This window comes from Babylonia areolata, chromosome 19, assembly GCF_041734735.1.
Source record: "Babylonia areolata isolate BAREFJ2019XMU chromosome 19, ASM4173473v1, whole genome shotgun sequence".
Classification (NCBI taxonomy): Eukaryota; Metazoa; Mollusca; class Gastropoda; order Neogastropoda; family Buccinidae; genus Babylonia; species Babylonia areolata.
The window spans coordinates 48,406,935-48,421,948 of record NC_134894.1 but is presented as its reverse complement, the minus strand read 5'-3'; the positions used below and the strand labels follow the sequence as shown (position 1 = coordinate 48,421,948).

The following is a 15,014-nucleotide window of genomic DNA, read 5'->3' as shown; positions in this document are numbered from 1 at the left end:
TTGTACAGTTTATGGTGACAGCTCCGTCATCAATATATATCTAACCCTGTTGTCCTCTGCTTAAATTTTATTATTATTCTCCACTTGTTTTACTGTTAACAAAAGTAATATCTTGTCAAATATATGCCTGCACCATCTTCGATAGCATTATGTATTTACTGTTCTTGCCCATGTTGTGTTTATCATTTTATTTTGCTTTGAAGCCCCCTAGGCTGTACAATCTTGTTAGCCATCCCATGTGTTGAACACAAAACTTTTGTCATCAAATACCTGGAATATATGTACTGTATACAAAACCTGTGATTATGGCCTGTGTTTCTGTATGGCAGTTCTGCTTATTGATGTGTGTATGATGGCATGAAGAAAGGTAAATTTAGTGGTAGGAAAGACATAATAAAGTCAAGGATATGTATAGTTTTGTTTGAAAAAACAACAAAAAAACAAAACCCCAGTGATTCTGTGTGATCAAGCAATGAAACCTGCCCCCACAATAACTTGTTACCAAGTGCTGAAGAATGAAGAGAATCACAATGAAAAAGATGAACGTGAACAGAGAGAAAGACCAAAAACAAAAACAACAAAAAACAAACAAAAAACACACACACACTTAACTCCTAATTGTACCAGCTTGAGAAGGTAAATCAGCACACACACACACACATCCATCATTCCCTCCCCCCTAAAACAACAACAAAAACACACATACACATGACCTACAACAAATGACATAGACATGAACAATCTAAAAAAATAAATAAATAAAAAAAGAAAGAAAGAAAAAATCCAACAACAGTTTTAATGTTAAGATTCACTTACTTCTCATTCAACTGCCTCAGTATCTTGTGATGTGGTTGTGTTACTGTTACGTGATCGTCTGTTCACATACAAGATAAAGTACAACATACACATGGAAGAGGCTTATGACAAATCCATCATACTATGCATGTGTGGAAATCGAAATCAGTCTTCCTGATTGGGGAAAAAAAAGAAAAAAAAAAAGAAAAAAGGAGAGATGTTCAACACTATATTAAACAAGAATCACTGATACAAAACCCAGACATCAACACATCTCCCTATTTTTCTATATGTGAAATGTTACTCTTGCTTTTCACCTTTTCAAACATGTCCTTTCAATTTCATGTTGCATTCTTAAAACAAAATCAAAAACCCATGTTGCTGACATCTGTGAAGTGATATTGCTTCAAAAATTAAATCAACATTGTCAATGTGAACATAGACAGAACTCCCAAAATTGAACACATGTAACATCAAGATTATTCTAACATATTAAAGTCAAGACTACTAGTGTATGGACAGAAATTTTTTTAATCAACACTATCAATAATATGCAAGTGTTTGGACAGAAAAACTGAACAAATCAGATTATTTCTATCATTTATCAAATACCAAAATACACTATTCAAAACAACTTGAACATTTACTTAACAAGAAGTAACTTACCGCATTCGAGTAGCCCTGCGTCCTGAGCTGAAAAAAACAAGGCTCATTCAGAAGTAGCAAAAATGTTTTTAAAAAATAAGACAGACACCCCCCACCCCAACCAACCCTCCCCCCAAAAAACAACAAAAGCTCCCGATACCAAAACCTTGCGCAGTTCAACTTGTTTTCAGAGGAGGAGGATCAAGAGACTCCTCAAATAATGAGGAAGAAAAAGAAAGAAAGAAGCAAGAACGCAACATCAAATTAGAATGCAATAGGTTTTAAAAACGAAATGTATTGTGACCTTGTTAATTAGAAAAACAAATTTCTGTGCTTCAAGTTATGTTTCATTTCACAAGGCTTTACCTCAATAATAATGAAACAAATAGATTTAAACTGACCACACACAAAGCTGAGATCTTCCAACACCTCACAGACTGCATAATGTAGCCACTTCATTTTCATAAAAGATTTGGTCTGGGTCATACATTGCTTGCTACTTTTAGTGACTGTTACTGATACTTATATAGCACCCATCTTTAGTCAGAGACCAAGCTGTAAGTGCTTTACAGTCATTTGCAAAAAACCCTGCTCACTTCAGTAGAGCTGACACACAGCTGCCTTTAGACGTGTATCATTTGTTTCCCAAAGACATTGTCATGTTCAAGTCTAAGCTTACACACAATGTATGAGAGTGGATTTCACTAAAAAATGTTGCACTCTTATTGAGTTCTTTTACATGCATTAACACGTGGTAGGGTATTATACATACCTGTGGTTTCCTACATGGTGAGGTCCGCGGCGAGATCTGTGTGGTGTAGTGTCCTGCAGGCCTCTTCGACTCTTGTGCAGAGGACTTCTGAACGGAGAATCTGGATCTCTGCTGACAGGCACTCACCACTTCAGGCATGGACACTATGTCAATGGACCACTACATGGTTCAAACAGGCCATCAATCACAAAGTTTAATAAGTAAATAATAAATCAATATAAAAAAACAAACACTGTGACACAATAAAAAACAAACACTGTGACACAAAGGCCAAAAAAAATCAAAACATCAGGAGCAAGGATGAAAACAGAAATGCACGACATTTTGAAAGCTGGTCAGGAAGATTCTTTCAAGTTTTTATAAATCACTATATAATTTCAAATCCAAGTTTAGGTTGAACAATATGCAGGTGTACTTTATCACTGACAGAAATATGTATATGTTCATTTGTTAGCAGTAATATAGAGGCCAACCCTGTGTGAATGGACAACTGATGGGCAAAGAAGAATGAAACATGGAGACATGCGCAGAAGAAAAAAGGCAAGGATAAAAGAAGAAAGAAACACACCCCAAAAATACAACTCCAAGCCAGTGATGCTCAATACTTCTTACAGTGATACTTATATAGTGTCCTTTGGTCAGAGACTAAACTCTAAGCCATTTGTTCAACAGGCTGCTTAAATGGGTATAGCAGCCTGAAATCTGCCTTTAAAATGCTCAGTATGCAAACCACATAAACAAAATTAATAACCAAAACACTACCTGACAGGATAAAAATAACAATTCAAACAATACCTGAGAGGCACTTGGTTTTCCGTGTTCTCTGCAGACGGGGACAAGCCAAATTTGGACAGCAACTGAGGTGCAAAGCTAAATCATAACAAACAAAAAAATACACAATCAGTTATCCTTGTCAACAATAATCTTTTTGTCAAGTGAGAAACTAACTCTCCGAACAGCAGTCAAAAACATTCATGAACCCAAAATAATACAGGAATGTTTAAATGGATCAGAATAAAATCAAAAACAAAATAGACTTCAACTATAAATACAGACTAATAATATTATTATCATCAATTTGAACTTAGTTGAACAGCAAGTTTCAATGCAAGTTATAAGGACATGCCAGTTTTAATTGCATCTTATTTGGTTATTGCTAGACTAATTTTCGTTTACTACCAAATATGTAGATTCAAAGCCAAATGGTTTTTGCTCTGGCAGTTTTTTTTTGTTTGTTTTTTTAATAACCCTTTGAGGAGCCTAGATGATATGAGTGATAAGTGCAGACTACTTCAGCGCTTGTGTTCTCATCAATGGTGTAATTGATTTTGCTGACCAATAGTCATGCAATTTCGAGAGGAAGAAGTCCAGATACAGAGTGATGACTGACATCCTGACCTGTGGGCTCTGTCTTACCAAAGAGATCTATCAGTGCTTCATTGACCAGCATACTTGTCAGCTGAGGTCAATGGGTTAATAACTAAGTTCAAAACCAAAGCATTACTCTTGCAGGTTTCTTTTATTACAATACCAGTGCTAACAGAGAGAGAGAGAGAGAGAGAGAGAGAGAGAGAGAGAGAGAGAGAGAGAGAGGAGAAACCCATGTGATCATTTCCATGTCACTGATGTTCCCAGTTTTGGGAAACATTGTTCCATTTTGTGTAAGTGTTTGAAATTATGGAGAGTGGTCTACAGCTGATTTTTTTCTTTTCTGTTGATCAGGTTATTGTGCACAGATTATTGGATTTTAAGTGTAAAAAAAAAAAAAAAAAAAAAGTTCTAAACAAGTAATAATGTTACATTGCAGTCAACACTCCAGAAATGCATCTTCTGAAGCACTGTGTTTCAAAAACATGACTCACATGACTGTAAACTATTTGTGCACATACACACACACTGACAGGCTGTCAACTTACTCAAGCAGACTTGGAACGCATGATGTGCGTGGCCTGAAATATAAAAAAAAAAGATGCAATATAGAATGTTAATGATATTGATTTTACAGTTTAAGGTACACTGACTACTGAGGATAACAGAAATAAAATTCTATGAATCCTTAATTCATAGGGGTAAAGTCACCAACATCCAGAATTTATCTGTTCCTTTCCCATTTAGAATAAGGTTTCAATAGAAAGGGGGGGTACAGTGGGGAGGGTTCAAGTTTATTCATGTTAAAGCATGAAAATCAGTTGTCTTTTTAAATATCACTGTAATATTTGCACAAAAGTTGCAAACAGCTTAACCCAATTCTGGTGAATAAAAAAAACTTTGTTTCATGTTCATTTTTACATTACATCATGAGTAAAATTGCCAAGATCATCCATCCATGCTAAGATTCTATTCCTCAATCTATTGTGTCATTCTAAAAGTGCAGTTATAATGAAATGAATTTGCCAACTAAAAAACACAAAACTGCAAATCCAGGAATGACCTCACACTTACAAAAATGGATTTTTGGCTGCACTTGTATCACAACAGAATAAGCTGAATAAATATACTTCCAAAATAACATAATTTGGATTTCTTATAACTGCATTCCAATGTCATTCCTGTACACATACAAAAAGTAGTAATACACCACAAATACTGTTACAACCAGACACATCTTCCAAGTTGCAGCCCAGTTTTCAATCTTATAAACAAGACAAAGGGGAATTTCATTATATGGACAGTGACAAGCGAGCAGTTTTCTAACTTTGATTTTCATATAGTTTCAAACAAAAGGAGTACCTTTGGAATCGACCTCCACGATGTCTGGTATGTGATGCTCTGTCTCGTCCACCTGAGGCTGACCAGCTAGAGCTGTAAAACAGAGAGATGAAAACTGTCTTCAAAAAGGCGTTACTGCATTCGGCCATATCCGCAATACATAGGCCACACCACAGACGCTGCATTGGCAGATGTCTTAACCATTTTGCCACCTTTCTCCTTTTAAATATCGGCTTATCAATAAAGTTACAGCGAACAATTATAAAGCCAAGGGAACTCTCAACATAAAATTATTGAAAACAGCTGACATGAGGACAAAAACTGATTTTTCTGAAACTAAATCAGTAAATCATAGCAAATGTATTAATGTTGGGCATAAGTGGTAGGGTAAAAACAGCATATTTGATTTAAAAAATAGCTGAAACACAAATATCTGAAAATCAGGACACAGCGAGTTAATGGTCTAACATACTGTATAAAATGGTGTGTGATTTTTGTCTTCAACTTCAAACCATCCAGATCATCCAAATAAAATCAAAAGAACAGCTAATGCCTCAACAGCTGAAGATCAATCCTCATCGTGACACAAATGATAATACATAGGAAGTATCTTTTTACAGACTGCCAATTTGATTATTTTTACAGTATCACTATCAGATTAATCAGGAACATACACACACATGAAGAAACCATTTCTCAATGGAGAAAAAAAAAAAAAAAAAAAAAAAAAAAAAAAAATCTGTCTCATGATCCTCTGAACAAAAATCTGGGACCACTGGCAGTTTGGGAGGGTCATGTTTCTTTTAAGTTAGAACAAGAGAGGCAAGGCCTTCAAGACTCACTTGTGATAAATTAAGTCCCCTAGCATTAATTACAGAGTAATTTCCCTTTTTTACTATCTGCACCAAAACGTTTGCAAAATAAATAAAAATTCCATGCTTAGCAAAAGAAGTTCCTGTTTGAACAAAAAATGATAATAATGACTCCTCTTGTTGTTGTGTCAGAATAAGAGGTCAACATGCCAAGTTTAGAGAATACAAAAAATATAAACAGTAAATGCAGTTTGCATATAATTAGGCTTCTTTTTTTAAATTTTTTTTGTGCCCATCCCAGAGGTGCAATATTTTTTGGAACAAGATGACTGGAAAGAACTGAATTTTTCCTATTTTTATGCCAAATTTGGTGTCAACTGACAAAGTATTTGCAGAGAAAATGTCAATGTTAAAGTTTACCACGGACACACACACACAGAGACAACCGAACACCGGGTTAAAACATAGACTCACTTTGTTTACACAAGTGAGTCAAAAAAGAGAGTAAAACAGCAGTCCGTAACTAGTGTAAACTGCACATCTCAACAACTTATGTAACGCAGGAGTATTTCAGTATGTTTCTTCTTTTAACTTTTAAGCATTTAAATTCCCGCGTGCATGCGTGAGAGAGAGATTCAGATTCAGATTCAGATGGTTTATTCATTAAGGCCAAAGCCCCATATGAACGAGGGGCGATAACAACATTAGTGTATGTCATCAGAACTATAGCAATTAATCACGACATAATTATATCTCTTAAGTGAAAAGCTTTATATAAATATAGAGCCAAATTACGTATAAGTCCGTCATCTGTAGATGCCATCAGCAGATTAAATCGAAATGAACATGGATACATATAATATTTCTTTGGGATAAATTTTTCACGAAGAACACACAAAACGGGGCATTTCAAAACAAAGTGTACTTCATCTTCTATCGACTCTTTACACAATGGACAAAAGAGATCAGAATTGTGTACATTTTTATATCGGTACCTGTGAGTGTTTATTTCCGATATACCAAGTCTAAATCTTGCCAAAATGAATCTGAGATGTCTATCCATATTAAACAAGAGATAATTCTTCACTAAATGAGTAGAAACATAACCCCTGTATATACCAAACCTTTCACTAGACTGAATATGGTTTTCCCAACTCTGCCATCTACAATCTATCATACGCTGGCGAAGAGTTTGCAAAAATACATTATCTAAACCTACATTTTGGAAATACCAAGCATACCCAAACCCGAGTTCACAAATACATATTCGTACGTTTGAAACCCAGTTTCTTTTGCCTCTTAAGTCTAAGTCATATAACATATTGTACAATTTTCTTGGCAGTCGATCTGCACTCATTTTCAGTAGCTTTAGCCAATAGCGAATACAACTGATTGCAGAGTTTATATAAACTGGATGTCTATTTGTTTCTCCATATACTAAATCGTTTGGTGTTTTCATATCAATACCCAAAAACCTTTTAAGTTCGAATAAATGTAAAGATTCACAATGCACAACAGCATTCTTATCCAAACCCCATAACTCTGACCCATACTGTACCATGGGCTGAATCTGGGCATCGAACACTCTAGTAAAAAGCTCTAGAGAATTATTATTTAACATGAAAAGTTTTTTCATAATATTTAGTAACTTATACTTTGCTTTACTAGACAAATCTCTGCAGGCAGCTACAAAACTCAAACGAGTAGAAAATATAATCCCAAGATACTTATAAGCATTAGCAACAGGCATAGCAATACCATCATACACCCATCTTTCCCTCGATGCTAAATACCCCCCTTCCTGAAAACAATTATACTACTTTTATCCATGTTAATTTTTAACTGCAATTCATTTGCTGAATTTTTCAAATTATTTAGTTGCGTTTGCAACCCTACAACTGTCTCTGAGAGCAAAACTACATCATCAGCCAGCAGCAAAATGAACAATTCCATAAAATCCACAGTAAATCTAGCACCATGTCTCCCTTTATCAATTACATCTAACGCCAATTCGTTTATAAATAATGAAAACAATATAGGGCTACATACATCTCCCTGCTTTACCCCTCTTGTACAGTTAATATAATCAGTTAGTTTATCGCCACACCTTATTTTCGTTTTAACTACATTGTACATGCTCTTCACACATTTATAGAGCTTCCCACTTATCCCACTTTTAATTAAGATAGGCCATAGTAAGTTTCTGTTGATGGAATCGAATGCCTTCTCAAAATCAATGAATGCTACATAAAGTTTACGATTAAAATAAAATTGTTTTTGAACGAGCGCTAAAAGAGTAAACATATGATCGATTGTTGAATACCCCTTTTTAAACCCCGCTTGGTGCTCACCTGTCGTATTATTATATTCTACATATTCTTGAAGTCTACGATTAATTATTGAACTAAACACCTTACTACAGACATTAGATAGTGAAATACCTCTATAATTATTCGTATTATTAATATCACCTTTCTTATATAGTGGAAGAGTTATTGATTCACACCAATTCTCAGGAAAAATACCCTTTTCAAATAAAACATTAAAGAATTTTACCAGAAAATCTACAATTTGTTCACACTCTGTTTTCAACAATTCTCCAATAATACCATCAGGCCCTGCAGCTTTACGTTTCTTTATTTTTCTAAGTGCAATCAGAACTTCTTCTCGAGAAATAGGGCGGTTTATAACTTCATTTTCTATTTCTGGCAAATCATAATCGTTATCAGAAGTCAAATCTTTCTCTAGTAAAGCTTTAAAGTGCTTAAACCAGTCATCCACTGATATGTTATTTTTGGGTTGTTTCTTTTTTAGAGATAATCTATTAATACATTCCCAAAATTCTTTTTGGTCATTTACTGAAGCCATTAATTTATTTAACAAATTTTCATTAAACACTTTTTTCTTCCTAGCTAACATATGTTTATATTCTCTTCTAGCCCTTACATAAGAAATATTATCATCTTTATCTAAAGTTCTTCGACATTTTCTCAGTAATCCACGTAATTTACTCCTGCTACATCTGCATTCTTTATCAAACCAACCCTCTTGATATTTACTGTGATCAACTACAATAGTTTTCTTCATACAAGATGCACACTCTCTGATACAATCATTAAACACTGTCAAAGCTTCATTAACATCAACTTCAATTAATTCAAGAGCCATTTTAAATTTATCGTTGACTTCAATCTCACACATTCTACTGCAAAAGACTTGACCATATTCATCACTCCACACATATTTCTCTATTACCTGTTTATCATTACTATCACTATTTCTGACTAGAATTTCAGCTGGAAATGTTATACGGCATTCCAAAGGAAAATGGTCAGATTCAAAACGATCTGCAACACGTAAATCACATATATCACAAACAAAATCATAAAAATCATTGGACAAAATAAAGTAGTCGTTGACACTGCTTCCACTTTCGCATGAGTAGGTATAACGACCTTCTTGGTCGCCATTACACAATCCATTCATTACTGTCAAATCCAAGGCAGTGCACATATTCAACATATATTTTCCATACGAATTCGTCTGTGTATCCTAAGACTTGCGATTATGATTCACTGAACAGCTTTTATAGTAAGATCCGAGGTTATCTTTTATTGGATGAGAAGGAAAAATATCAGATATTCGACTATTAAAATCACCACAAAGAATTATATCAACATCATCCAGGTTCAACAGCAAGTTTGACAAACAATCTTCGAGTATGGCTATACCATGATCATAGTTAAAGTGGATATAGAAAGGGGAACCTTCTGGTGGTAGATAAATACAAACATAAAGGACATCTCTGGGGCTCCCAAATAAACATTTATTAATGACAAATGCACATATATTTTCATATCCAACATCTAATTTTGTAACAAAGGGACAGAACTGATTCCTTATTAAACATACAATACCTCCTGATTTCCTCCCTTGTCTAGTGAACTTAACAGCAGATTTGCAATACACAGTAAAACCAGGAAACAGATCAGAATTACAGTCTTCTTCAAATGTTTCAACGAGGCAAACAAAATCAAAAGACAAAACATATGTCAAGAAATCACTGAATATGAACTTTGAACGTAGACCATTAACATTCCAGGACAAAAATGAAATCGATCTCAGTGTATTCGCAAAAAATATATTTGAATGTACAAAGGATGGAATTGATGTATTTACAAAATAATTATCGTCATTACCAACACCTCCACCACCACCATCATCATCACCACCACCACCATTATCATCATCACCGTTTTTACTTGCCAGAAAACTATCATTTTCCGTTACCTTACTATTAAAACGGGCAAGTGTAATCTCACACGGACTGGTAAATTTTGTGTTTTCATCGAATTGAACCAAGCCCAAACCCGGCGTGAGAGAGAGACACAGAGACACAGAGAGAGAGAGAGAGAGCGAGTGAGCTGAGAAGACCTACATTACAGCTGAAATAAAACATCCCTTTAAGCGTGGAGTGGAAGAGTGAAAGGGGTGGAGGGTGGGGGTGAGGACGCATGTGGTGATTCTGACAGTGTGATTGGAAGGATGAGGGAGGTGGGTGGGTGGGTAAGCAGAGAAGATCAGCCAATTATCAAATTCAAGCTGTTGCAGAAACAGCTTCCATTACAGATGGACCACACTGGTGATCAAGTTCCACTAATGGGTGAAAATGAGTATTTCAAACCTCAATCAAGAGACAGGCAGACACAGAATCACAACTACACAAAACAAGTTTTGCAGGGTTCTAACAACAGCAAACTGTGTGTGTCTATGCAAGAAAGAGAGAGAGTCAGAGAAATGGAGACAAAGTGAGTGGGGAAGATGGGAGGAAAGAGTCTGTATCATGAACGTGCACTGCTTTCAACTCTGTGTGCGTTTCAATACAACTCTGTATCAGTGTGTGTGTGTGTGTGAGTGTGTGTGTGTGAGACACTTTTTATGTGTACTATATGTAAGAGAGACATACTAGACATCTAGAGAAAGGGAGAGACAGAGAGAGTCAGACAAACAAACATACTGACAAAGATTTTTTTAATGTCAATCTAAAAACAGATTTCTGTGCTTAGAAGGAAGAGTTGCATCCATGGCCCTATGGAAGAAATCTTGATTTAAAAAAAAATTATTTATAAAGCTTGCAATATCAGTTTACTGGCTGTAATCTGTATTTTATCCATCTTAACCCTCTCTGTGCCCTTTGGCACATAAGCCAGCAGACAGGACTGCCTTCCAGAGTCAGAGGATGGCTTTTGTCTACTGTCCGCTCCACACTGTACAGTAATAGTAGTAGAGGTAGTACTAAGTTTGGGGGCAAAGACACGCTTTGAAGCTTATAAACAGTCCCATTCTTCATCTCTTGACATTCTGTTATAGACTTTGGTCAAGGTTTGATGCTTCATTTACATTATATTTATTCATCAAACTCTCTCTAAAAAAAAAAAGTTAACATTTTTGTAGAACTGTCCAGTTGATTCTTGAATAAGTTTGTTGATGGTTCTTGTTTTAAATGCTGTGGCAGTTGGTTCCATACATTCCTAACTCGGTTACTTAAGCAAAACTTTCTGTGCAGTAGTATGGGTCCCTACCTCAAGCATCCAACGCCAAGCTGCCCAGTTCATTACCAAGACTACTGGTCAAGCCTCAAGGGAACCAAGCCATGCTTTTGTCTCAAATGCTACAAAATCTGATAACCACCCTTAGAGAAACAGGAAAAAATTATCTGCCTCACCATCCGGATTGTAATCCGGCCAATTCCAGGAAGTTCATAACACCTGCCACTAGTGCCAGTACGACCAGAAGATCCATGCCATCAATAATCATACAAATACGGACTCCGGAAACATAGGTGAAAGAACAGTTATGAACAGCAAAGTGTTCTGCAATTCCATTCATCGAAACTGAATAATTCATTTTTTCGTATAAACAAGAACAGACTGGAACCAGCTACAAAAAGTGCAAGGAATAACGCAGTGGCCATCAGAAGTTTCCTGCCAGTTGCTTATTCCCACCACTGACAATTTTACTTTTATTTGTCGATTAACTTTTGCATGCACTCTCTAAGTCTGTTGCGACTATGGTATTTACACTGCAACGTAATGATCTTGATTTAGTCAGACTAAATGATTTGAGATACTATCGTGATAGCAAAAAGTCGAGTCAGAGGTTGGCCTGCGTGCAAATAACAAACATGCTCGCAGTGACTCAAAAGCAGACGTTTCTTTCCTGTAAAAATACCTTCTAGCTCTTCTGTCTTCCCTGACACGTTTTCGGTCGCCAGTCTGTGATTCCATGCTGAAATCTGTCTTCTGCCGAAACTTTTCACTTTGTCTTTGTGTCCCCGAAGTGTTGCCAGTCTAGCGTCTGGATTACGCGCCAACTTGCTTGTGCATGCGCACAGAAGCAGAAGTTGAAAAAAGGGGGGAGGATCAAGAAACACAACTATAATTAGATGTAGATGAAAAATGAATGCAAATGTTTATCCAATTTTTAGTAGGCCAATTTACGATTGATTTTATAATTGTAATTAATTCAGGAGGACTGAGTTTAATATGCATCCGCAGTGAAGATACCCTTGTGATTGGACGAAATTCGGGAGTTATCAAGAGTTATTGTTATTGACTGCTGGCGGTGACTTCAAAACACACTCTTCGTGAGTGAACTGGCAGGGAACGTACAGCAATGTTAGATAAACGAACGTGTTTTAACATCAATATGAGTAAGTGAAGTCACAAAAAACATTTTAACATTTTGAACAGTACTGGAAACTCACTTTTATTTTAATGTTTTGTTACCAACGTGGTGAAAGAGAATACGTGAGTTTTTAGCAGACTACACTTTGTTTTTGTCCTGCCAGTGGACTTTTTTTGGCACCGCCCCTACATTGTTTTAACATTTGATTTAAAAAAATCATTCTGGATCAAATCACTTCAAATTAGATATAAATTTATTGGAAAGATGCCGCCCAAAAAGTTGAAGTTTCCCAATCCCGAGGGGGAACTCGATAAGGCCGTGAAAAAAGAGGAGGAAAGGATGGACACAGACAACCCACCACACCCACTGCTTACGGATTCACCAGTCACCAGTCTGTCGGGAACCTTGAGCAGGCTTTCAACAAGGTTAGTTTGCAACTCAGTTAAAACATGGTTTTCACTTCTTTATCCTGATGTCATTTGTACAGCGGCAGCTGACATAACATGCTGAGGTCACTTGCCACACAGGTGGGTAGCTTGTAACTAATTTCTATTAATATAATACTAATAGTACTGATAGTATGACTGATGGCTCCACTACCCAATGCCCCTCCTCTATACTGTTAGCTTGGTTTTTGTTTTTCTCGGTACACCCATGTCCAATCCCTCACCCATTCTCCACACCCATTGTATGTGAGTGAGTGCTGAAACGAATTCTTCATCTTCATTTGTGGGCTGCTACTCCCACGTTCACTTGTATGTACACGAGTGGGCTTTTGCAGGTATGACCATTTTTAGCCTGCCATGTAGGCAGCCATACTCCATTTTCGGGGATGTGCATGATGGGTATGTTCTTGTTTCCATAACCTACTGAACGTTGACATGAATTACATGATCTATAACATGCATATTTGATCTTCTGGTATAAATGTGTATGTGTACATAGATCGCCTTGCACTTGATGTGAACAATGATAATGAAATAATAAGATGAAGAATGGAAATAACGCCACTGAAATGATGCATAAATGTGGGGACAGCAGCAAAAAGAAAAAAAAAAGAAAAAGACATAACTGATAAAATGTTTGAAACTGATGAACCATTCATTATGCAACCAGATCAATGGATAACATGGAAACATTTTATTGCAGATTATTATTGAAACCCAATAGATTCTATTTAAAAAGAAAATTGTTGACTCTAATAAGTGACTGTTTGTGGTATGTTTTCAGACAAACTCCCAAGCGTAATCTTTCATTAGATGATTCTGATACTCCCACAAACTCTTCAAGTTTTACAGGTAAGCAACATTTTTTTCCTTTTCCCGTTTATACTGTGTGTGCTAACTATGATGATTTAGTCTTCTGTCAGCTCTGTGTGAAATTGGGGTTGCTCTCCCAAGGGAGATAATGTTGCAGTACCTCCCTTTTTCTGCCAACAAGTAGTTGCTTTTCCTTTGAAAGTGGATTTTTCTATAGAAATTTGCCAGTAAATAACCCCTTTGTTGCTGTGGGTTCTTTTAAGAGCACTGAGTGCATGTTACACATGGAACCTCGGTTTATTGTCTTATATGAATGACTAGTATTCAGACCACCATGCAAGGTCTAATAAGAGTTAAGAAAATACTGGCAAATGTGGGATTTGAACCCATGCCTCAAGATTCTCTTACTTCCAGGCAGACAAGGCCACCATTCCACACTCCTTTGAAAGGCAGTGTTTATTGTGGCAATTTTCAAATTATGATAATTTGCAGTTAATCCTTTGTGACATCATTTGCTTTGAAGCCTTTATAAATCAAGCAGCAGTTTTCTCCATATCCTGCTTTGTGTGCACTTGCATGCACAAATTCCAGTGTCGTTTTGGGGGAACACCACCAGACTTCATTCGCGGCTGTTGGGAAATTCAAAATATCGGAATGAATGATGCATCAAGAGAGAACGGAATATAAACATGTCTTCTTGCCAAGTTGGATCAGTTTAGGAAGACAAAGCAAGGTAACCTGTATGTGTAAAAAGTCCAAAAGTACTTGCATCCTGGGTATTTTTTCAAGTCCAAATTTTAATTTTGTTGTTGTTGTATACTCCTGAAAATGTTGGTACGGCTTAAGAACAATTACATTAGTTGTACCATAATGAATTATTTAGGTTCTTATTCTTCTTTCCGTTACACGACCAACATCGACTTGCTGATGACTCTGTCAAGGTTCATGTATGCTGGGTATTTTCGTGTCTCCATAACCCACCGAACACTGACATGGGTTACAGGATCTTTAACGTGCGTATTTGATCTGAAAAGGGTTAAAGGTCCCACGACTTTTTATGACTATCGGGACAGTGAATTCATATCCACTGTGTCTGTGGCCTGGCATTGGAAGGCGGGCCATTTCTCTTCCTCTGTCATTATAACCTTCCCAGACTAGAGTCAGGGAGCCATTCACATAGTTGTGGAGTGAGAAAAATTGGAGTAAAGTGCTTTTCTAATAATCATTTAATACAGAAGAATACTGTCAAAATAAATATGAAACTTCCTTGGGAGAGGTGTTTTGTGAAATTTTTTTTTTGGTACTTCCATGGGCCAGCATTTATTTGATGATATA

At 36.3% G+C, this 15,014-nt stretch overlaps 1 protein-coding gene across 1 annotated transcript; it reads right to left on the bottom strand.

Annotated features, from left to right (window-relative positions):
• Positions 1-819: 819 nt before the first annotated feature.
• On the bottom strand, positions 820-12,083 carry LOC143294192 (uncharacterized). The gene is made up of 7 exons (XM_076605623.1): positions 11,965-12,083; positions 4,943-5,014; positions 4,129-4,161; positions 3,008-3,082; positions 2,213-2,320; positions 1,462-1,488; positions 820-874 (listed from the first exon to the last, which is right to left on the bottom strand). Exons 1-7 carry the CDS (start codon positions 12,018-12,020, stop codon positions 820-822), a joined length of 426 nt encoding a protein of 141 aa, XP_076461738.1. The 5' UTR covers positions 12,021-12,083.
• Between the last annotated feature and the right edge of the window lie 2,931 nt (positions 12,084-15,014).

What these genes read in the sequence shown, in the direction of transcription:
- LOC143294192 (XM_076605623.1), bottom strand. Translation starts at nt 12,020, where the DNA reads ATGGAATCACAGACTGGCGACCGAAAACGTGTCAGGGAAGACAGAAGA. An exon ending in GAAGACAGAAGAGCTAGAAG is followed by an intron (nt 5,015 to 11,964) that starts GTATTTTTACAG and finishes TCTGTTTTACAG; the next exon opens with CTCTAGCTGGTCAGCCTCAG. An exon ending in TGCGTTCCAAGTCTGCTTGA is followed by an intron (nt 3,083 to 4,128) that starts GTAAGTTGACAG and finishes GTTATGATTTAG; the next exon opens with CTTTGCACCTCAGTTGCTGT.